Source organism: Rhododendron vialii, chromosome 7a (genome assembly GCF_030253575.1).
Source record: "Rhododendron vialii isolate Sample 1 chromosome 7a, ASM3025357v1".
NCBI lineage: Eukaryota > Viridiplantae > Streptophyta > Magnoliopsida > Ericales > Ericaceae > Rhododendron > Rhododendron vialii.
In genome coordinates, this window is record NC_080563.1 from 622215 (window position 1) to 646373 (window position 24159).

The 24159-nt window shown below is 37.2% G+C and overlaps 3 protein-coding genes and 1 long non-coding RNA gene across 6 annotated transcripts in view; 3 read left to right on the top strand and 1 right to left on the bottom strand.

Annotated features, from left to right (window-relative positions):
- Nucleotides 1–24159, top strand: part of LOC131334568 (probable trehalose-phosphate phosphatase C) — a 79737-nt gene that overhangs the window by 46902 nt on the left and 8676 nt on the right. The gene's annotated exons all lie outside the window — the stretch shown is intronic.
- Nucleotides 1163–13383, top strand: LOC131334564 (long chain acyl-CoA synthetase 4-like). 2 transcript variants are annotated; one of them, XM_058369653.1, is made up of 19 exons: nucleotides 1163–1510; nucleotides 3124–3187; nucleotides 3275–3364; nucleotides 3821–3877; nucleotides 4109–4157; nucleotides 5239–5315; nucleotides 5484–5523; nucleotides 5597–5691; nucleotides 7189–7356; nucleotides 7477–7587; nucleotides 7662–7749; nucleotides 8096–8162; nucleotides 8723–8798; nucleotides 8903–9020; nucleotides 9556–9801; nucleotides 9899–10038; nucleotides 11178–11360; nucleotides 11511–11630; nucleotides 13028–13383. In XM_058369653.1, the coding sequence occupies exons 1-19, from the start codon at nucleotides 1356–1358 to the stop codon at nucleotides 13070–13072; spliced, it is 1989 nt and encodes a 662-aa protein (XP_058225636.1). In that variant the 5' UTR covers nucleotides 1163–1355; the 3' UTR covers nucleotides 13073–13383. The 2 variants fall into 2 exon arrangements, with proteins under 2 accessions (XP_058225636.1, XP_058225634.1); XM_058369651.1 differs by lacking the exon at nucleotides 1163–1510 and adding an exon at nucleotides 2695–2950.
- LOC131334563 (cyclic nucleotide-gated ion channel 1-like) lies at nucleotides 13673–19575 on the bottom strand. 2 transcript variants are annotated; one of them, XM_058369649.1, is made up of 9 exons: nucleotides 19299–19575; nucleotides 18325–18456; nucleotides 17127–17697; nucleotides 16599–16811; nucleotides 15758–16050; nucleotides 15399–15510; nucleotides 15018–15254; nucleotides 14495–14904; nucleotides 13673–14246 (listed from the first exon to the last, which is right to left on the bottom strand). In XM_058369649.1, the coding sequence occupies exons 2-9, from the start codon at nucleotides 18351–18353 to the stop codon at nucleotides 13943–13945; spliced, it is 2169 nt and encodes a 722-aa protein (XP_058225632.1). In that variant the 5' UTR covers nucleotides 18354–18456; nucleotides 19299–19575; the 3' UTR covers nucleotides 13673–13942. The 2 variants fall into 2 exon arrangements, with proteins under 2 accessions (XP_058225632.1, XP_058225633.1); XM_058369650.1 differs by having other exon boundaries at nucleotides 19246–19520.
- The window catches only part of LOC131334571 (uncharacterized), a 33059-nt gene continuing 28325 nt past the window's right edge, over nucleotides 19426–24159 (top strand). Inside the window, exon 1 of the long non-coding RNA XR_009202216.1 lies at nucleotides 19426–19548. This is a non-coding gene — a long non-coding RNA (uncharacterized LOC131334571). The remainder of the gene's footprint in view (nucleotides 19549–24159) is intronic.

Genomic DNA, 24159 nt, shown 5'->3' on the forward strand with positions numbered 1-24159 from the left:
CGTTAGTTGTCCTCTCACTGTCATGGAATCTAAGTGTTGAAAAGACTAAATTACCCTTTTTGCATTCCTGACACAAGGATTATAACGACGTAACACCTCTCTCTCTCTCTACTTTAACACAGAGAAGTTTATATGTCTTCAAATGTGCAAGAAGTGCCTTTAAGGTGTGTTTGCAGATTACAAAAAAAAGCGCAAGAAGTTTATGGGAAAAGTCCATTTTACCCCCTTGTGGTTTAGACCGGGTGAATTGAACTGTACCACATAAACCCATTGAAATCTAAACTAATTCTAATAGTAGAGAGCCCAAAGCAATTGGTTTTAAAGTTTATCAAACTTGGTCAAACATTTCTTAAAGAAAATTTGAATAAATTAATTGGTTCAAAATTGTTTCTGGTACATACACTAAAATTTGAAATTTGATTAAGGATAGTATTAATTAGTTTTTTTTTTTTAAATTCTTAATGGGATTTCTACCCTCTTGGAGCATCCGCAATGAAGTTTGGTATATCTGTGTGTTAAAATATTTGTTAAAAGGTGTATTAGGATAACAATGGGTTCCACAAATGTGTGTTAGACATTGATAACATAAAAGTGTGTTAGAACATTCACAATGAGTTTGGTAAATTTGTGTGTTAAAATGTTTGTTAGGGTAAAGATGAGTCTCGCGTACAAGTGTGTATTAGGAGTAGTGGATATTTATATTTTATGGTTGGAGTTTAAATTATAGAGGCGAGACCCACTTATAGTTTGCTAGCATAGTTGTCAAACTTGGCACACATGCTAGCACACTATAAGATTTAACACACTCTAGCACACAAACTAACACAAGCATTATGTCACAAAAAAATACATTTTTATTTGCTAAATCTTAACACACGCAATTAAACACGTACACTAGTTAGCACACTCATTGTGTACGTAATTAATTTCATGGACCATTCATTGACCAGAAGTACAGGATGCATGTAGCAATCGGATTTGTTGGGAAAGAAAAACCTTTAAATTCTTCAACCAACTGCTTGTAATGCGGCAAATTAACAACATTGGTTGCATCCATCTTACCAAGAAAATTTATTGTATCCGTCGGTAGCAATATTAGGCCACCAAAACCGCTCTAAGTCTAGTCATATATGGACCTTAATTGTGGTTGCCCTTCTGATCAACCTTTTTCCAATTTGGCCACCGAAGCCCCACTTTACTCTAGAGAAGAAAAAGATAGCACAAGTAACTGATAGACGTTTTTGCTTATAACTTTCTCTCTCCCTATCCCTATATATATCAGTATTATTGAAAACAAATTAAGTAGCTAGACCAGAGTACGTAGTTTTGCTGGTTAATTAATCAGAGCAATATTAATGGCACAAGAGAAGAAGTTCGTGGTTGAGGTCGAGAAGGCAAAGGAGGCGACCGGCGGGAGGCCGTCGGTTGGACCGGTTTACCGTGATGTACTAGCGAAAGATGGTTTCCGGCCGCCAGCTGCCGGAATCGAGAGTTGCTGGGATGTTTTCCGGTGAGGTTAATTCCCTTGTAAATTAAGTTAATTAGTTGACTCGGTTTCATAAATGGCTTTTGTTAACAGTGAAAACATGGGTTGGGGAGATGGAAATTAGAAGATCAGAAATTCATTCATATCAATATCATGCATGATGCACTAAATTATTACGTACAGGTGGCAATATTTGTTGTTTAATTTGGATCCCTATAAAATGTGAAGATTGGCCCAATAGCAAAATATCATGCATTTTCATAAACTCCACCATCGTTTTTGAAAACCCTTAATTGTTCATTAAAAACTTCTAACTGTTGAGCCATGCACGGTCACCGCTGGATCATTAAGGCTGACTTTAATAGTTAAAAGATGTACTTATATTCTTTCTTTTTATGTAAATTTAATTGAACGTATCACCATTGTCATTTATTCCAATATATATATATATATATATATATCTATTCGTGTCTCTCTATTTTGTCATTGCGTCAAACTTTGTAATATACCTAAAAATGTCTAATGAAATAACTCTAATTACAATTGAAATACCGTTCACACGTGAATAACTGCAAGACTAAAGAGGGCAACATATCTCCTCCATAAACCAATTAATCAAGTAAAAAATGATAGTAACCGCAGCGGTTTCATTTCAAGATTATGAAATCTCTATAGTGGACCTATCACCAAATTTACCTCCTTTTTTGTATGGTTGCTCTCCATAGAGGATGTTCATAATACTCCTTGAAATGAAACTAAAATCCACTTACTAATTACTCTCACAAGTCACAACCTTCCCCCCCAAGCCCGAGGTCCATTTACAAGAACTAATTTTGCTAAACCTTTGAGATGCTTTACATAATTTATGAGTAGAATGATATTTTTATTTTATTTTTTTGGTTTCAAAGTACATGATAGGCTTTATTTGTAAACGAAATTGTCTCCTTCGATTTGGGTAAAAGAAAAGAATAACACATTCCGAATACGAATTTGAGTGATGGTTAAATATGAATTTAATTAAGTTGCTTTTACGAAAAATTTGACGTTTATATAACTCAATCTTTAATTCCGCTCACATAAATGTATTGCTTTTTTGAGTATATATATATATATATATTTTCATCTAACAATAAATCGAATTGCACACGTCGCATCGCACGTGCCCCAATTCTGGACCCAACGCAAGCGTGTTAGCCCCATCCCACCCACCATGTGGTGATAAAGGCCGTGGCTGGGCCACCTAGCAAGCATGATACAAAAGGACCAGCCCAACCGATTCTCCGGCGGCGGCGGGGACCCTCCTACTCCTTCATCTACCTACTTCTACCAACCGGCCTCCATTCGCCTACCATTGTTCTTCCGCAAAAATAATCATGGTTTTCCGCCGGAAATTGAAGGACTATGTTTGGTTTTCCGTGAAAGGAAGGAGAAAGAGAACGCAAATTTACGTTCGTCGGATTCGGGGTAGAATACATATACACGCAAATTCTGCTGTTGATGCTCCTTTCGTAAATTTTGTGTTTCTTTGATTAACAACCTAAAAACCTATGGCGAAGTTGATGGTTAAGAATTGAATCAAACTGGACTGATCAGCAAAAGTTTGTGGTGAGGCTAATGTACTTGTGACCTTGTTGCAGTGTTTCTGTTGAGAAATATCCAAGAAACAACATGCTCGGAGAGCGCGAGATTGTTAACGGGAAGGTGCATTGACTATTGCCCTTTAAGATTGTTTCTTTACTTCCTCTATCTTTTTGGTTGTATAAGTGATGGCATTCTTATTCTCTACAGGCTGGTGGATATGTGTGGTTAACTTATGAGGATGTATATGATATAGTGTCGAAGGTTGGAGCTTCCATCCGCAGTTGTGGTGTTAAGCAAGTAAGTAATTAGGTCTGTACCAATTCAATAGTGAAGTTCACTGTCACTATCAATTAGAGGTTGTCGTGAGTATTCTAATTAAGTCTAAAACTGAGAATGTATGTGCCAAGGCGGCACCTTTAAACTTTGAATTAGCTCAACTTCACTATAGTTTTCTCTGCAGAGTGGTAAGCCTTTGGCTTCTCTGCTTCTGATCCTAGTTCTCTTCGGCAACATTGGGGGTACCCATCGGAAAGTTTGAGTTCTGTGCTTCCAATAGTTCTTGATGGAATAAGTTCGGATCGTGCTCTGTATAATTTAGTGGAGGTCACTAGTAAATTGTCTAACTCTAATGGATTTGGAATATGAGCTTTGCATAAATATCTTCACTGGTTTGCAATGGACTGTGACGTTGATAGTTTGCTTCAAAGTTGGATGTATGAGTACATGCTAACTCTAGTATAATTCCTTATGAAGGGTGCGAGATGTGGAATCTATGGTGCCAACTGCGTGAAATGGGTTGTAAGTATGCAGGTAAATACCAATGCACCAACACCAAGTAAACGATTACTTTTTGCTCAAAATACAGTTCTGTGACCTGTTACATTTTCTTTCCTCGTATCTCCCCTTTAAGCAGTCCTTTGCCTCTATATGCATATAAATATTTCGTGCTACCTCTGGAAGTGAAGGGAAATTTTGTATCTGTTTCTGAGTAACTTTTGATATTTAGCTGACATTTTGATGTAATACATTCCAATCTTACAGGCCTGCAATGCCCACGGACTTTACTGTGTTCCCTTATACGACACTTTAGGTACGCAGTTTCCCTGGCGTGTTTGTGTATGTGCTCATGTGCCTTTGTGTGTGTGTGTGTGTTGACTCCTTGTGTAAGGCGATTAACAGGTCATTTTAGAAGGATTATGTTTGTTCACATTGGATGGCTTGTAGTTGGGATTAGTACATCACAAACACGGACATGGTGTCAGTGACTCATTGTTATCAATATCATTAATGGTTGTTACTTGTCCAACATGGAACAAAACTGTTGTAGTTGGGATTAGTAAATCATGAACAAGGACATGGTGTCAGTGACTCATTGTTCTCATTAATGGTTGTTACTTGTCCAACATGGAACAAAACTTGCCAAAGGGGTTCTGTTATGCTACATAGAACTTATGTAGTAACTCTTATTGTAAAATGCAAAAACATAGCATCTCTTCAGATACTGTGATTGACCCATCGATAAAGATCAGAAATGGCATTGGTTGGGTTCAGTGATGTTACCTTCGTATGGAAAGACACCTTGTTTGATTATTCCCATACTCTGTGGAAGATATCACTCTATTACCTCAGTATGGAAAGGAACTTGTTTGATTATTCCTATTCTCCATGGAAGAGATTGAAGTCTTGTTCACATCATCATGACATGTTGGGGGCTGAGCAAGCGATGGTAGGGCTAATATGTTTCTCTAATGTGACTGGTTATGACATTTATGTAAGGTTAATGCTACGTAAATATAGGAAAATGATGTTGCGATCAAAGTAAATGTAAAATAACAAGAGAGAGAGACGAAGCCAAACTCTAGAGGAAGAACACCTTAATGAAATCATTTCTGTCCAGCCGAACCATAGTTACATCTGTTGGACCGTATGATTGTGTCTTCATGTATTTTGGTGTATGTGTATCTATGTCAGTGCAACTCTATTACATTCTAGTAATGGATTCCCCTTGACTATCAACAACTTAAGTCGTTATTGTTGACATAGCTTTGGTGAAATTTCTGTCAAATATCACAAGTGTCCTGCCCCATTCACATCCTTAACCACAATCTCATCCAAAATTATTAAAGCATAGGTCTTGTGGAAGTTTGACAAACATTTTTCTATATTTGAAGGTGCTGGTGCGGTGGAATATATCATTTGTCATGCAGAGATTTCAATAACCTTCGTGGAAGAAACTAAAATTCCTGAGGTAAGCAATCATCTCCATATTACTCAAAATGATAGGTCCAGAGAGTTTTGGGAGTTTGTGTTTCTTTTCTTCTTGTTCTTTCGTCAATATTGACATCAATTTCATACTTCAAACTTGTTTCTATAAACTTCCTATATAATTGTTTATTTCTTTTGCTTTTACTTCCAGGTCCTGAAAACCTTTCCTAATACCATGAAGTATTTGAAAAGTAAGTTGCACTTGTCTGCTTCTCTTAATAGAAGGAATACTGAACTTACTCATGTCTTCATTCTGTTATGAAGCTCTTGTGAGCTTTGGCAAGGTTACTGCAGAACAAAAGAAGGCAGCTGAGAATTTTGGTCTGGCATTATATTCTTGGGATCAGTTTTTACAACTGGTAAGCTGACCTTTTCCAATATGCTTTTTCAAATTGTTCAAGTAGAATTTTTCTCATATCACAGTTCCACACCTTTTTTCATTGCAGTATAGACTATTATTTTTCTATTTACTTTGTCATCATTAGCAGGACATTGTATACTGTTTGACCAATACTTGACTGTAGAGAGGTTATTTGGGGCAGATTTTAGCTGTAGATCTTATCATGGTTGTTAGAATCGTACGATTCAATACGATTCAGTGAGTAATCGATACGAATAGGCTGCCTGAATCGAAAATAGCTGTGAATCGTAAGTGAATCAGTGATCCAAATCAGTGAATCGGTGTATCGAATCGGTGAATTGTTCGATTCACTTAAAATTTCATGAATTCATTTTCGACTCTTTTTTTGCTTTTTGGTTGTTGGAAAATGGTTCAAGCTATTTTTTTAAGGTCTTTAGTATCGTTATCTGTCATGTTTAGTCTATGTTTCTCCTCATGTAGTATTATAGGTAATAAGAAAGGGAGATTTATTACAAGAGTGATAACGAATAAAAATGAAAAATGGAATACAACCACCTTATAGACCTTCTAAAGGTTTGTTTTGTACTTTTAACTCTTTTCACAAAAAGGACCATAAGTAGGATTCACGAACCTTCATCTCTTGGAAGTTGCAATATAAGTAACTTACCTATGTAATCCACATTATTGTCAAATCATCATTTAGAAGAAAGCTTTTTATTGATTTAGGTCTAAAACTTTAATTTATAGTATACATTTTCGTTACCCTAAAACAACAAACATGTTTCCATGCATTATAGAAATCATGACCGAATAGGAGTGATTCACGATTCGATTGGATTCACGATTCGGAAAAGGACCATTTCGATTCACGATTTGACAACCTTGGATCTTATAGTTCTATTTTTCCCACTGAGTTATAGCTACCTCTATGCATATGCTCGCCCTTCTGCTTGTTTGTGTGCTCTATGCGTGCTTCTTGATGGTTTAATTTGCTCAATTATCTACCCAAAAGGTTACTTGATCCTATACCAACATCCCTTGCACTTGAGGATTGACAACTTGATAAAGCCTTAAATCCCCTATACTTGAGGTTGGCTGGATGAACGCTATCTTAATCCTTGTATAACTTTCTTGGTGTCACGTATGTACTGTTTACCCCTGTCATTTATCAATCAGCTTAAGATGTGATTAATATTAGCTTTGAGTCATTGATTTTGAAACTCAAGTTCTGAATGGCAATCCAGGGTAACCACCTCTGGTGATGAACTGGATGGGCTCTAGATTCCCTCATTCTCAAAGATTTGGAGATACTGGACATGTCATGCATACCGTTTTTTGGCCTCATAACTGCCTTATAGTAAAACGTGTCCTGTTTCTTTTCTTTTTTTCCCTTGTATCAGCACTATCAATGCTATATAGAAGATTGTATACCTTTGGTGAAACTACTGCCGCAGACGTCTTATAATTCTAGTTAATAATTCACATGCTCTTGTAGGGAAAGAATGAACACTTTGATCTCCCAACTAAGAAGAAAACAGATATTTGTACAATTATGTATACGAGTGGCACAACTGGTGACCCAAAGGGAGTGATGATATCCCATGAGAGCATTCTTTCGATCATATCGGCACAAAATCAGTCACTCGAGAGCATGAATGACCAGGTAAGATAGTTTCAAAGCTGAGTTGAACCTGACATATTCTGTAGTTAGTGACATGATACGGTGATTGTCTTCAATCCTTTTTTTCTGTAACTTGCTTCTTTTTTCTTTTTCTTTGTGTAGTTTAGTGAGAAGGACGTGTTTTTTTCATATCTTCCTCTAGCACATATATTTGATCGAGTCATAGAGGAAGTGTTCATTTCCACTGGAGCCTCAATAGGATTTTGGCGTGGGGTAAGATACGGACGACAAAATAGTGTTGTTTTTGAATTGTTCACTGTAACATCTTTCACCAATTGTGTGTCCAGGATATTAAACTACTGATTGAAGACCTCAGAGAACTAAAACCAACTGTTTTTTGTGCTGTTCCGCGTGTCTTAGACAGGATATATTCAGGTAAAAGTTACAAACATGATTAACCTGAATGTTGATTCAGTTTGAAAACATGTTATTGTCCTCTACATGCAGATTAAGTATGGTTTCTGTGTTAGGGGTTGAAGACCACCTTACAGTGGGTCTTACTCTAACCCAAGCACTAGATGGCCTAGTAGTTCTTTATGTGACTATTGCAGAAGCCAAAATGGCATTGCTATATTCATTTATCATTACCATAGCAATTCTTCAAGTTCACTGTTGAGAAACTTTCTGTTGTCCTATCCAGAAACAAATATATCTACTTGAGACTAGGCTGCAATTTTGTTTAGTATTTGATGCATAAATTCATAACTACTTGTGTTTTCAGGTTTGGTTGAGAAGACTTCTTCAGCGGGTTTTGTCAAAAATGCATTGTTTAACCTTGCATACTCATAGTAAGTGCCATTTGCTTCATGTAACCTATTGAAAGTTACATCGAACAAGAGATGCGACGAGCTTGTTCTATTAGATATACTGTAACAACTCCTTTTGATCCTGAGCATTTTTTAACAACACACCCCGAGAATCTACTACTCGATTCAGCTATTCCACCCTTGCTCAATTTCCTCGTCCTCCTGTCCTTTAGCAGTGTTTCGTAGAGAAGCTAAAAGATTAGGAGAAAATTGTTATGTTTTTTGCTTTCTAAGATATCGTTTATGTACTCCTTGGAATATGAATCCACTTTGCTAGGTTTTGTGAGACCTATTACCTCTAAAGGAGGAGTATAACTTTACATTAGCCTTGTTAACTAAGCATTGTGAGTCATTTGCCTTGACAAATTCCTTTTGGCATCCAGTTAGGTAAATGGATAAATCTGCAATAGTCCTGGCCGTGCTTTTGGAATCTTGATGTGTGTTTGATGCTTATAAAACACACTGGTGCATTCCTGTTATTGTATAAAGCTTGCCATTGCCTTTTCATATCTCCTTATTGATCCTAGATGTGAAATCTGCAGTAAACTGCGTAACATGAATAAAGGCTACAAACATGCGGAGGCAGCTCCAATTTTTGATAAAATTGTTTTCAGTAAGGTAGTGCTAGTATTTTAATACTGCATTTCAAACTCCTATAGTTTCCCATTGGATTTTGGCCTCAGCTCAAATTTACTCTTCAATTTGGCTAATTATGGATCCAGGTAAAAGAAGGTCTAGGAGGAAATGTACGTGTCATTCTATCTGGAGCGGCACCACTTGCTACCTATGTAGAAACCTTTCTACGAGTGGTTTCATGTGCTCACGTTTTACAAGGATATGGTATGTACACCTTTCGATCATAATGTGATTCAACCTTTGTCATTCAGCAAATGATTTGGCAAATTACAATAACTTTGTCAAGAATGGCTTTGCATTGACAACCATGAACTTGGGCAGCTCAGCTAGCCATGACATTCTCTGTCTTATAATTTCTTATTCATCTACTATGTGTATAAATGTAGATCTCATAGCATGTTACAGATCCTCGAGCATGATGCATGATAAGCAAGCTCTGCTTGTGGATTTTTATGCGAAGAACTGCCTTAATCAACTACATAGTCTACATTCAAATGATAGTCCTCCCTCAGCAGGGTTGCAGAGGATCAGGGGGCCTATTCAACCACCATGAACCAATAGTTGGTAGACCAAAATGTACCCTACTTTTCCCCACGATACGTGAATTTGTTAGAAAAGAGATACCCCTCTCTCGTGGTTGTACCACCTTCAATTTTTTCGAATTTGACAAAAATATGCACTGAATTTGGCATCTATGTATCAATTGCAAAGATGGCTCATCTTGTTAAATGTTCTATAGGTTTAACAGAAACTTGTGCGGGGTCCTTTGTTTCAAAGCCAGATGAACTGGCAATGATTGGTACAGTCGGTCCTCCATTGCCAAATGTGGATGTGTGCCTAGAATCTGTTCCTGAAATGGGATATGATGCCCTATCAAGCACCCCTTGCGGTGAAATATGTATACGAGGAAATGTTCTGTTCTCAGGATACTACAAACGCGAGGACCTCACTAGAGAGGTGTTGGTTGATGGATGGTTCCACACAGGTTGTCTTCATCAAAGTTCATGTTTGTGTACAAGTTTTCCCCCTATTTTCAGATTGGTTCTATTATAATGTTGCTCATAACAAATAAAATTCTGCAGGTGATATTGGTGAATGGCAACCAGATGGAAGCATGAAAATTATCGACCGCAAGAAAAACATTTTCAAGCTTTCACAAGGCGAATATGTATCAGTTGAGAATCTGGAAAATATCTATTCTCGTGTTTCTGGTATTGACTCGGTATGCATATAAACTCTATAACCCTTCAATATGATTCTTGGGGTCAATAAATATCCTTACTTCTTTTTTTCCACTCATCTCTTCATTACTCCGTACTATGATCATCATAAACGAGTTCACCTTTGTTGTAAGTGATGCTATTTAACTACTTAAAGATTTTGTTCATGCATTATTTTCTTTTTTCTTGGCTAGAAACGATTGAACAAAAAGGACAAGTCACTGCAACTTTCCTCAGTTTGGATATACACATGTCCCAAAAAATGCATTGTCTTGGCTGGTCTAGATTCTCCACCATGAAGTATTGCTGGCCTATAGTTGCCTTCTAACTCTTATTTGGAAAAGTCTTAACCATTGCGCAACTCTTATGGAGCACTTCATGTGATAAAACATTAGCAGTCGATGTATCTTCCTATATGAAGTTTGGCCTCCATGCCCCTGTTTCAACCTTTACATGTCCTACAACCTGTGCATTTGGAAGTATCTCTCCTAGGAAAACTATTGATTGTTTCAATTGCTGATGATACAGCTTATTTGATCAAACCATTGGATCGAACCTTAACAGCACAAACGTTATTTCAATCAGATAAGGTATATCATAGAATTTCAGGGCTTCATGGAGGGAAAGGAAAATGGTAGGGAAAACAATACTTCTACCTTTTGGTTTCCATCCATAAAATCTCTGCAAGTCCATGATAGTATGATATGGACTGCCAAAGTGTTACAATGGGAGTCCTCTCAGGGCTGCCACTTAAAGGCACCACAGCAATGGTTGGTTCTGTGCCCCGAGTTCCTCCAGGCTCGTCAGATTGAATTGTCCATGTTTGTACAATGGTTTTTTCTCTCTTGTCATTTGGAATTAATGTAAGGAAGAGAGAAAAAGGCAGATCTTGTTACTAAGCCTAATGTCATCATGATATCACGTGCTTTCCCTATTATCTGATTGCCTGCTTGGTTCCATCCGTCATGTCACTCTACTTTCATAAGAGACAAGTGTAGAGCATTCCAGGTCCCATTATCTTCTAGGAGCAGCATCTGACATGGTAGTTTTGGAAATGTGGCATTTTCTGTTTCTTTGTCTCTGCTAAACTTTGCGGACTGTTTTAATTTTTCCGAGGAATTATTCTGCCAACATTTTACAGATATGGATATATGGGAACAGTTACGAGTCCTTCCTTGTAGCTGTTGTGAACCCCAATGAGAAATTTTTGGTACATTGGGCTGAAGAGAATGGATTGACTGCCAATTTTAGTACCCTTTGTGAGAATCCCAAGGCAAAAGCATTCATTCTTGAAGAACTTACTAAGACTGGAAAAGAAAAGAAGGTTCCTTTCTCTCTCTTAACATGCTGTTCTGTGGTTGTACACAAGACAAGTATACTCTGTATTGAAAGTTGAGATTAAAAGGTTGCGTGAATGAAACCAAATAGCTATATGAAATTTTTGTGTCCCTAACTTATCTTGCTCTCTTTGCAGCTAAAAGGTTTTGAGTTGATAAAAGATGTCCACCTTGACCCAATACCATTTGACATGGACCGAGATCTTCTCACCCCAACTTTCAAGAAGAAGAGGGACAAGTTTCTCAAATACTATCAGGTAAGCTCCTGTGATCTGCACACTTAGATTGGCCAAAGACTCTGAGACAAGTGGGGAAGTACCATGTGTAACGATGTTTGGTCACTCGATAACTAATTTTATGTGTTCTGTAAGTTATCTTTGTGTCCAATAGTTAATGGAACTACTGCAGATGATGTTTTCCCTTTTGCGAGGATTTTCTTAAGTGGATATATCACAACGAAAGATATATGCATTTGCTTATTCCTAATCAGGGAATAACAGTGATCACTGCAATCTTTCCAAGACAAGCTTTGATTGCAGCTGTTAGTCATTTGCCTAAAAAATGCTGTTCTCAAAAGATCTATAAGGTGCATAATTTCACTTTTTTTTTGTCTTATAGTGTAATAACATATAAGTATATGACTTAGAGAGTGCCCTCTCTTTTGTTTTATCTATTGCGCTCCTGACGATTACCTTTTTGCTACAAACTCAACTTTTCGGACTTCAAAGGGTGCGCCCTTCTTTATCATTAGATTTTTGATGTCCAAAATGGCTCCTGCTTTTATGACAAACTGCTTGCAGTTTAGATTAAGCTTTTGGATCAGATCAAATCCAGCAAAATTTCTTTCCAGGATAAGACACTCGTACCTCCTTCTTGAAATCCTCCTCTCCGTCCCTTGGAAGACTTTTTCTTTAATTATTTGTTTTGAGAGGACCCTTATTCTGCGGGGAGGGAGGCCGGAGTTGGCTACTTATATCGTAGTGGAAACGATGGTTCTTTCACTCTACCTCCTCTTATTAAAACCATAGAATGCTGTATGGAGCAACAGATGGTATTCTCACTTGGTTATGGACTATTCATTTAAGCCGAATTGTTCAATTTCCATAGCTACACTCACCTTTAGGGCATATTTACTATACAGGGAAACAAAAGTCCCACTTTGCTAAATATAGAAAAGATTTGAAATGTGGTATGATGTTTTTAAATCCTATTCTTTGCCGTGCATTTTGGAAAAGATGGGTCATTAGTATTTTTAGTCAGCAGCTTATATCTATTGTATCTTGCTGTCTCCATCTTCTAACTTGTGTTCAAGATGGAGAGCATGCCTGAAATTTGAGATTTTGCCTAGCAGCACATGTTGATACTTGATAGTAGATACATACTTCTCTCCCCCCTTGTCCTATTTGTGTATGGGGTGGAAGGTGTACGCTTGGAATTGGTGGAAGGTGTACGCTTGGAATTGAGGGGAGTTTCCCAAAAGTAGCCCAGGCTACTTTTAGGGCAAAAAGCCCACTCATTTCTCTAAAAAAGCACTTTTAGCCCTTTTATCACCTTTAATATCATAACATTTTCGCACTTTTAGGAAACTTGATTAGTACTTTTGGGAAACTACCCCTGAATCAATTGATGCTGAACAAAGACTGTTTTATTGCAGAATGTCATCGACAGTTTATACAAACGTGTAAAGGAAGCAATCTGATGATGCAGAGACGTTCATGCTGCCTTGGGATGTGCTTGTCAAATTGTATTCCCAAAGGTTTTACACTATTTCGGCATTCCGACTTTATGTTTTGGCTATCTTGGTTGTGAAATATAAGGAAAGTCTTTGCAAGATGCTCTATGGAATGTTAATTCGCGGGGCAGATCTGAATACCTGCTGGCGATTAGTTTGCCTTACTCACTGATGTATATTTTGTCTAGTTCTATTTTCTGCTGATATGTATTATACAGTTGTACTTCTTTCCCAGACAATGATAAGTTTGGATGAATGATGATCTTTTTGTTGTAAAAGATTAATGCAACGTTGGACACAGAATGTATCAAAAAGATACTCCTAAAACTCAGAATTATACTATAGCTGTACAGTCATATACAACTCACCCCAAAAGTCACCAAATCATGCAAAGAAAAGTAACGTCTAAGCCAAAAAAATACGAATATATCTCACAGTTTTAAGAGTAAATGTCCCAAAGGCCAACGATATGATGTCGCTATCCCCGTTCTGCTAACTTTTTGTGCATTCACCTGAATGAGATGTCTTTAAATTTTGGGCCTCGTCAAACATGCTGAATCACAGATGTGTGCAAAATTTCTCCGAAGAGAAGTGTTAGAATATATTATTGATCCAGGAAGGACTGGGCGTACAAGGAACTCTTTTGATGACCATGCTAAACAAAAGCCTGTAATATATTATGTTCTGTGATATGTATAAAAACATGATATTTACACCCACCTGTTCTGAGGTTTCTATTTGGAAGTCTGTAAATAATGGACAGGGAAGCAAAAATAGAAGTACTTGTAAGAGCAAGACCTGTTGCCGAGTGCTGTAAGTGAAATGTTTTTGAGAATTTCAATGTTCCTCGGCAGTAAAATCGGGCTCTGATGGTTTTTGGAGCAGTAAAGCCGGGACCCTACGTGGCAATTTGGGACTGGGTGCACGACTGCGACGTAGGGCCCGTAGTGCATTGGCGGCAAACTTGGATGCATAAATGGTAGCACCAAGACTTGGTGAAGTTCCAACCTCCTTTGCCAGAGCATCCTGCAACCTATCTTCTTCCTCACGCAACAACTTCTCAGCCTTCCTCCTACAATGCCGCCGCCATGCTGCTTGTATAAAACAGGCTCCCCATGTCCTCCACTGTTGTGAGTAGAACCTGAAATTGTGTCAAGCACAATAGTAATGTTACGGAATCGAGATCATACTATGAAGGATAGTGTTTCAATTGGATGCTTGTAGTTGAAATTTTAAGCTAATCTCCCCCTTTTTTGGTTTGTATTAACATTTAGTAACCATCTCCCAGGAAAGATAAATGTTTTGGCCGTTTCGATGGACATGAAAAAGAAATTTTGCTCCTTGACCCCGAACATAAACCCCAAGAGTAAGACAAACTGAATCTAATACCTGAAAGTGTGCTGGAGCTGCTTGCTGTGAAGACGCCGGAACTGTGAAGCTACAAACTTCAGGTCATCAGCCACAAGGGCAAAAGCTTCAACATCTGTTATGGCTTCAGCAGTTCGGGTTGAGGTGGGAAGACTTGAGGAAAATTTGGGGGAGGAAGATTTGGGGTCCAAAGCCCATGTATAAAGCTCTTCTCCACAAAAGTCACCCGCCGTGAGAACGACAGAGTTGAAAAAGCCAGTTCTTCCACCATTGGTGGTCACCGTCAAAATACTGCCTCTCATGACAAAGAGCATCTCATCAACTGGATCCCCTTCACGAACTATGAAGCTAGTCTGTGTGTAAAGAACTGGCTTAAGACGATCGCACATTGCATCCAATAATTGTTCGTCCATTTTCTCGAACATTGGCACCTAAAAGCATAAGTCCATAACAAATGAGTTCAGAGTATCACAAAAGTCCTTCCCAATTCACTCACTGTTAAGAATAGTGCTTAAACAGATAGAATTTAGAGAATCACGCATACCCTTTTGAGCAAAGACCAGCAAAGATGGCGCTTTAGGTCCCTCCTGATGTCTTTAGGAAGGTTACTAATCAAAGACTCTTCCTCGACACCTCTGGTTTCTTGCCATTTGTACTGTTCATAGCGCCTAATCCGCTCCCTTAGGTTCTCAGGGAGCATACGGTGGGACATCCACTGCTCCGCATCCCGCCTTTTGACTCTCATCTCTTCTACTCTTTTTGTTATAGATTGCAGATATTTCTGTACGGTCCGTGAAACAAGTGTTTAGCACTTCAGCACCAATTGCAACACGGAAGAATACAATAATGTACTTTTGTGAGGATGTGAAAGGGAAAGGAATGCATAAATGTACGAAGAGTGTTGGAATGGGGATGAAGCATTTACCTGCATATTGCCAATGAGCAATGAAAACAGAACCAATCCTAGGATTGAAATGGCAACAGCAAAGACAATCTCCCCAACAAAAGTGCTCGTCTTGAGGTTCTGGCCAAGAGAACTGAAGGAAGAGTAAACATGGAAATCACTAAGCCCCAAATTTCACAGTATTAAAGTTTATGTAGGAGAAGTTTTCTAAATGCTGAACATCATCAAGAAAGTACCAGAAAGTACTGAAGAAGGAAAGATGCAGGTATCTACAGTCAGTTATGCAGTTTTCCTTTTGATCCAATGAAACCGGTTACTACAAAGCATCAAATGACTGAACTAGAGTAACTCAAGGACAGAAGGATCAAACATGCGCCAACCTTAGACTTCGCAGTCCCCACCAAAAGCAGTAAAAAAACTTCTTTGGAAAGTCTCCTTTCTCCACTATACGAGACTTAAGAGCATCGAGAAATATTCCGAAGTCGAAATCTGTTGTTCGGTTTTTTATTTCACTGGGCTCAAGAAAAGCGCAAGAGCTTATCAGAGATTCATCGACTGGTTCAGCTCCTTCTCTGCAGTATAATAAACTGTCGCAATCGTCTTTTGTACATGCATCATGCCAGCACCTATCTTGTCGTTCTATTGCGAACAAGTACCAGAAGGCTCCAACTACCTGGTAAATATGATTCATTTCACTGTTAGAAGTATAGACATTATAGAACTTCCTGTCTGATGCAATGAAAACGTCATTAAGAAACTTTCTAGTAAATAAGATATCAGCTATGGTACATAGATTTATTCTGTCAAAGCCCACGTAAATAAAACAACTCATCACAATACTTGAGAACAGAAGCAGTTATTTGGATTGACCAAATTTCCTGACAACAACCAACATATATAATAAGCTGAGAAAAAGGAAGATTCGATAGTTAAACTCGTTCAGCGATCATGTTGATCTGAAACGTCATCATCTCCCACTAAACCCTTTGCATGTCAAGAGTTACAATGCCCCATTGATCCTGAAGCAGTGATCAATTAAATTCTACCCATACGTACTTACCACTAAAATCATTAAATGCAACACCAACACAAAGTAATACACTTAAAAGAGAGCAAACCCAGACAACTATCAAAGTTACAATCATAACAGAAAAATGGTTTTCGTGAGTGTCAGATTTCTTGAAGACTTTTTGTAAAAGTAAATGATCAAATGAAACTTACATGACTGGCTAGCATGTATATTAAGAGATTAAAGGCAGCTGCAGCCCAAGCTGTTTCAGCAAATATGCCAGCTGTTCTAGTCACTTCTTTGTATAGAGGGCAGATTCGAAGAAGCCTAGGCACATATTGGCAGAAAATAACAGCCTTCAAGAATTCCTTTGTAACCAGTGCAACCGGGCCCTTGGTTTGGGGGATAATGACTAAGATCACCACCTGAAGAGGTTAAACGGAAAATCAGAAGATGCCATTAACATCAGCGTTTTCTTAATATAATTGACTAATGAGAATTGAATAGTTAAGACCTAAAAAATGACTTCAATCTTGATTTCATCCATCTCAATAAAATTAATTAGTGCTCAACATGAATGGCAAAACTAAAATCCGGAAAAAGCAATTTTACAACCACTAATGACTAAAACATAGCGTCAGAGTATGAAAGTAGATGCTTCCTTGGGGATTGATTATTTGTAATAATGCAAAAGCACTGTATGCTAGTTATAGCCCAGTTCACTTGAAAAAAGCACATACCTGTGGCAGGGGTAGGATTGATAAAACGTCGATAACGAAGTGGGAGGACAGGTATTTTTTCGCTATAGCATGAGGATCATCAATTAGCTCGCCCCTCCCAAATACTCGTGAAGAAGGGGCAATAAACCCTGTCCGGAATTGAAAGATAATGTGAAGTATGTAGAAGATATCAACGAATGTGCGAAGAACGCAAGCAATGATGTCCAATTTGTTGTCCAAACTGAGGCATTTCTTTTCATCATCAATCACTGGGATGTAAAAGAATAATGGATCCACGGCCACAGCAATCACACAAGTGAGTACAAATATTTTATTCCATCTCTGAAGAAACTTCCCCTGTGGGTCGAGAATCTTTACCCTACTACCCAATTCTTTTGTTGGCTGATCATCTCGTCGATAGGTGCCTGAAAATGTTTTAAAGCTTTTAATTCCTTTGGAGACCCTCTCAAATCCACTTCGCGTACGTCCCACTACTGAGCCTATCATTGATCTACTCCTTGTCCAAATTCCATCCTCAGTAGAATATTGCAGCTCAGAACTTGAAGATTGGTCTGATTTCCAATCCTCAAACCTGTTGAAAACAGTCAGCACAAGAGGTATAAAAAACCAAGTCTCAGTACAAAGGTATTAAGCTCTTCACCCTTCAACAGATATATTCAAATCCAATTAAAAGATAGAAATATATACCGAAGGAGACAAAACAAAAAAGATTAATACCAAAAGAACAGAACAAAACAGAATGAGCAAGAAGATGGGAAGAACAAGTCTACAAAGCAGTCCGTACAAAAGTATGGCTGGACGGGATGATACTAGCCATCGGTACTGCATTACTCGGGTGAGCAGATGCATAACTGGAGATCTGTGATAGGAAGCTACCAATTGGACGATTGGTTACTTTGGATATCGGTTGCGTTAGGAAAAATAAATGCCCATTTTCTTGTACACCTAGACCCCCAAGTCAAAATGAGAGCACTAGTGTGATGCCTTCTGTGCATTAGGAGGCTGTCACGACATTAGCACCTTCACATAAGAGACTTGTTGACAGGTTTACTCTCCAACCAAAATATCAATCAAAAAGATATGATATAGCAGTTTTATTGTTCCACGTAAAGAAGGTAAAAATACCATATGGACTCAGTGTTAGAAACAACACCAGTAGAACATGAAGATGTAGGAATGGAGGGCTCAAAGAACTAACCTCACAAATTTGTCTCGTTGGAAATCCATATCTCCAGGTAATTTAATTGTTGTAGGTTGTCCGATACGAATATTTCACCAGTAGATTTAGGTGGACTTTACTTGCAGCTTTCAAGCATCCTATGATCAAACCCTGCAAAAGACCACCCTTACCATCACCAAATGAAGAGGTGCAGCAAAAACAAATAAATAAACAAACCAGACCGACCCTTAAAACTCAATAAATTACGATCACCTACATGAGTCCGTTGACACTTTTCACCTTTTAGCAATATCAAAACATGTATCGGCCCAGAATTTAATTTGCATATGGATGAGGAAATGCATAGATACGTATCATTAATTTAATTATAAACAACAAATCAAATACATGTGTGACGAGTTTCAAGTCTTGTTTGTGCCACTTCCAACAATGCATCAGTTAATCAATAAGACAAAACCAAGTAGGGGCTATTTAATAGGGATATTAATGTAACAAAACAACCGCTCTTCAAGTACAATTAAGAGTAAAACACAAGACAGTACTACCCTTTTATGTCACCCTCTAATATTAGTTGTTAATATAAATACAAATAATCATATTAAGCCATTCCGATAACAAAAACACAAATTATCATGCCAAATGAGCATGCAATTCATAGTATTTAAAAACATTTTCACTTCTAAAATCCGAGAGAGAGAAAGAGAATAATGAACTAAAAACACGCATGTCTTGATTCAACAGTTTCGAAATGAACTTTATTTCGCAGGAAAGAGGAGCTAGTAATTCAACAATCAAGAGTGATATATTAATCCAAGCTAATCAAGGTAGATTAAGAAATGCAACAGTGTAAAAAAAGCCAAATTTAATTTTTTGGTTTGGTTGCAGAGAAGACGGAGAAACAAAGGAAAACAAGTGGACAGTCAAAGTTTTGCGCCATGCCTGATGACCGATGCTGCTCCGGTAAATTAGAAGTACGTGGGGAAAACCCTCACCTTCGCTAAGAACAATCGTAACTGCAAAATTCAATAGAAGCAAAGAGTCTATAGTCTATACTCCGAGGCACAATCTCTCAGCTCCAATTTTCCGACGTCTCTCGGGAATCAAACAGAATACGGAAACAAATAGTCCGTTAGAAACAGGTTTTTTAATGGAGTCGTCAAGCAAAGTCGGCTTCGATTTTGAGAAACTTCAATGGAGACTGCTGTGGTCTTGACGGACTTGCTCGTCTCTTTCCTCTTTTTGGTAGAGAGAGAGAGAGAGAGAGAGAGAAGAGTTGGCGGGAGAGGAGTCGTCGTTATAATAGTCAGCTATGGGACAATTTATTGGGTACGTTATCAATGGGCCCCACGCTGTTAACTAGTTCATAAATTTTACAAGCGTCCTAGCCGCGTTAGCGCAACTCCAATCCATCTCTATTCTTTCAAAATAGAGGATAAATGTGACACACTGATGGGAGATTTTGTAATTTATTTCATGTTTTTTTCACTTTTTATACTTTTTAGGAAAATTTTTGAAGAACTCATCGTCATTTTTAGAATTTGGTCCTCTATTAGAGCATCCGCAATGCTACTAATCAAAATGTGTCACGTCAGCATTTGATTATCCATTTAGTCCTTAATGAAACTTAACAACCCCTACCTCCACATTAGTTATTTTTGTATCCATAACCAAAAAAACCCCCACAATACACAATGCACATTTGTCTAATCGCAAACGAATTTTAATCACGCACTCGACCACACCAAATTATTCGTCTCAATGAGACGATTCCAATATAGGGTGTTTTTGAGTTATTGAGTTTTGAGTTTAATTGTTAAGTTTGGTTATTGAGTTTTGGTTATTGGTAAAAGTTGTTAAGTTTGGTTATGTATTTGGTGGAATTTGGTTATTTACTAAAAGACTTGTAACTTTGATTATTACAATGTGGGGTGTTTTTTGAGCATTGTTGTTAAATTTGTTTATTCACATCCATTTGCTTATTACAATGCGGATGCTCTTCGAAGACCAAAAGTAAATTTGGAGTACAAAATCCCTCCAAACTCTATTATTATTATTCACTCCTCATTATTTATGATTTAACAACAAATGTAAAAGTTTAATGAGAAAATAGTTGAGCATGAAAGAGATTTTGATAGTTTTTTTTCTTTCTAACTTTTGGTATTTAGCAAAGTGCAGGGGGGGAAAAAGAGAACAATATACTGTACTTTATTAAGAGAATGCCACGAGAGAATTAAAGAGCGAGCTTGATTTTATTTTTAGAAACTACTAGATGTGTGGGGTTCACGATTAGGATCAAATAAAGAAATACTCCTATGTAAATTTTTTATAATCAGGTATTCAGACCAGCTTTCGCACAGCTTAATATTAATGTTAAGATTAGTATTGGATATCACATGGTAATGCTCATGGAATTATATAAACAACAACCCCGTGGAGTCTTGGTATTGCTTGTAGGACTTTCCGAGCCATTTGCCAGCCAGATTAGTTTTGGCTGATATAGTATGAGAGGAATATGTTGTTGATGGTTTATTTGAGTAATTTATAAAAGATGAGATATGTATGTGTTTGGGTTATTTTGGAGTGGATATAGTACAATGTCAGGAAATGGGGCATTGTCGTAATTACAAAGTCGGAAATGTGGCATTGTTATAACGTGTGTATGATATCAATTGCGAACAATTGTAATGAATGGTCTAACTGGAATTGCTTCAGTTTACTTGACTATGCGAACAATTGTAATGAATGGTCTAACTGGAATTGCTTCAGTCCGTTTACTTGACTATCCTATGTGAAGGATTAGTCAAAATTGACCAAGTTCAATTAAGGGTAACGTATTATTGCAAAGAGGTTGAATTGGGGGATGGTTGGTGTGCATAGTAGCATGCTGTGCACCACTGAGCCGTCGGATCGTGCATCCAACGGCTCGGATCTCATCTCGGCAATGAATGACTCTCGATCGTTGGCTGCCGAGATGAGATCCAAGCCGTCGGATGCATAATCCGACAGCTCGGACGTGTGCAGCACGGTGTTGTGCACCTCACTTCACAACACCTACCCAAAATCCCAAAATCAAATACCCCAGAAAAGTACTCATAATAATAAGTTCAATTTTTGATTCGAGTTTGAAAATTTAGATTAGAACATATGAGGAGTATATAATAATAAGTCCTTCTACGCTAGAGGGACTTCTTATATGGCCCTGTATTATTTTATTTCCTTCTCAACTAACTAACTTATCTCAATAAAAAAAAAAAAAAGGTATGTATATATACAAACCACCATAATTTGACTTGTTTTTATTATTATTATTATTATATATGCAAACTACCATTTATTATTTTAATCAGTCCGGAATTTTTTATTTTGTACAATTGGGATTGAGACTTGCACAGAATCCAATTTCACTTCACGTACGTTTACAACTAAACCTAGCGTTAGGCTCTCTTTTTTTCCCGTTATTGATGTAGTTGGGTTATCATACTCTTCTACAGTAATATTTTGTTTTTCTTCAAGTAAAAACACAAAACTTGAATTTTCATGCCGAGCACATAGGCAGCTCCACCCTTTGAGAAGGGTGTGGTCAAGTAAACACCCTAATTTTATTTGATTTCTGAATTTCATTAGTGTTAATTTGATTTTAGGCTTTATTTGAACACTCAACCACATATTATGAAGAGTTGTGCTACGTGCACGCAAGCTGTGCACAGACCCCTTTTTCTTCTGCCTCGGGTCTCACAAAGATGATCGGAGCCACTCATTTTGTTCAAAATATGTCGTTTAAGGTCTCTGTAAAAAATGAGCTTCGTTCGATATCGTTAGATGCTGTGCACGTAGCTTTTCTGTATTATGAACCCCCATCAGTTCAGGGTACTTCATAATTGAAGACGTAATATTTTTAGTTCAAAAAAGATATACATATTCCTAGCAAATGACAAATTAAAAATTAGAGAGAAAAAAAAATGATCTATTAGTATCAGTATCTTTTTATAGATTTTCTCTGAAAGGCAGCCCGAAAAAGAAGTGAATATGTTCAAAAAGATCCGTACCAACTCATTCGCTACAATATTCCCGTTTTGAATATTAGTAGATTTATGCACTGGGTTAACATTTTTTTTGTTCAAAATGTAAAATTTCGTCAAAAAACAATTGTAAAACCTTATGCATATTTTTTTTCTAATCGCACTATTCCTAGTATCCTACTACTACATGAATTTTTGTGTATATACTACTGGTTAATTAATATAGCCAGTAGAGTTAAGATAATTCTTGAACACCTTGTTAAAAATTTCTAAAGCCGTAACTGCCAAACATACCGTAAAAAAAAAAAAAAAGAAAGTAAAATAGTGGATAGTCACTCCATTAAAAACAAGAGGTTCGTTTTTTTTTTTAAAGAACAATGCGTATAGATCAAGCATTTGTAATAAGAACCTCTGTATTTCTCGTAGGTCCCGATCGTTTACCCCAAGGTTATGAATCTCGTATTGTACCGGCCGGTACCGGTGCGTACTGGTATTGTCCAAATTTGATGCCCTACACTTTCATTCTGGCTCAAATACCGGCCGGTGCTAGTCAATACTAGACGGTACCGGAGATACAAGTCAATATCGAACAAATACCAGACTGTTCTTTTTTTATAATAAATATGTAAATTATACTATAAATTCTTTTATGTGAAAAAATAAAATTAATAGTGATAAATTCAAATCAGCACTCGATATCTCACTGGTACCAGTATGTATTGTTCCAATAAGAAAAATTGATAATTAAGCTGGTACAATATTCAGAACCTTGGTTTACCCAATCATCAATCTTACTCGTTGTACGGTGCAGTCCATTAACTATACATCGAAGAATTGACGCATAGAACATGTCTTGCCCCCAATTTTGAAAGACCCCTTCTTCTAATTTGAACTGATTCCAATGAATCTTCCATTTATTGCAAATTTTCAAAGTGCATGCACAAGGAAAACGCTACATCTGACCTCCAAAAAACCCTAAGATATTGATTACGGTCCCTAGTCTGCTAGATATATTTACCTAAAACAATTGACGTGTAGGCTCCGTTTGCTTCGATGTAAAATGTTTTTTATATAAAATATTTTTTTAGAAAATAAATTTTAAATTTTTATTTTCCGATAATTGAAAAATATTTTTAGAAATCAAAAAAAAAAAAAAAGTGTAGAGAGAGGGGGGCTTAAACGGCGAAGAGATCTGAGAATATTGGAATAGAATGTGGGTCAGGGACGATCGAGTAAACTGAGTAGTGAGAATTGCGCGCAGTAAAAGGCAACATGTTCATTTCAGAAATAACTTACAGAAGATTTAAGTGTAAGTCATTTTTATTCAATTAATGAAAAATATTTTACATGTAAAATGTTTTCATCATTTTTTACACAACCAAGCACAGAAAAATAAGTAAAATATTTTACGCCTAAGCCCAAACAAACGGAGCCCTAGTTTCTTTATTTGTTCAAACCATATTAAGGTCAGCGACATTGACCAAGTATGTACGATTGAGCTACAACGTCCTCATAATAAGAGCATTATTAACACTAATTACTCATTTTCCTGCTTTTGCATTATTGGGATGAAACAATATAATTTCTACGACTTATTATATGCAATGAATCTAGTGTGCTATGCCCCAAAGTATGATTATAATTCTAAAAATTCTCACGGGAGTAATTTTGAATTCTGCATTCTCTCAATCAATTTTATTTTTTTTTATAAAGCATTTCGACATAATGGATTCTAAAAACACCAATCATAGCTCCCATGATCTCCAAACAAACTCTCGACTTGTTAACAAATGGTGAGCTTTGTTTTTTTTTTTTTTATTGTTCAAAAACTCTC

Coding starts and splice junctions, on each gene's coding strand:
- LOC131334563 (XM_058369649.1), bottom strand. CDS start 18,353: ATGGATTTCCAACGAGACAAATTTGTGAG. Junction 17,698..18,324: donor CAACGAGACAAATTTGTGAG/GTTAGTTCTTTG, acceptor TGTTTTCAACAG/GTTTGAGGATTGGAAATCAG. Junction 14,247..14,494: donor CAGCTCCAGCACACTTTCAG/GTATTAGATTCA, acceptor ACACAATTTCAG/GTTCTACTCACAACAGTGGA.
- LOC131334564 (XM_058369651.1), top strand. CDS start 2,736: ATGATACAAAAGGACCAGCCCAACCGATTCTCCGGCGGCGGCGGGGAC. Junction 7,357..7,476: donor TCGAGAGCATGAATGACCAG/GTAAGATAGTTT, acceptor TTCTTTGTGTAG/TTTAGTGAGAAGGACGTGTT. Junction 11,361..11,510: donor AGACTGGAAAAGAAAAGAAG/GTTCCTTTCTCT, acceptor CTCTCTTTGCAG/CTAAAAGGTTTTGAGTTGAT.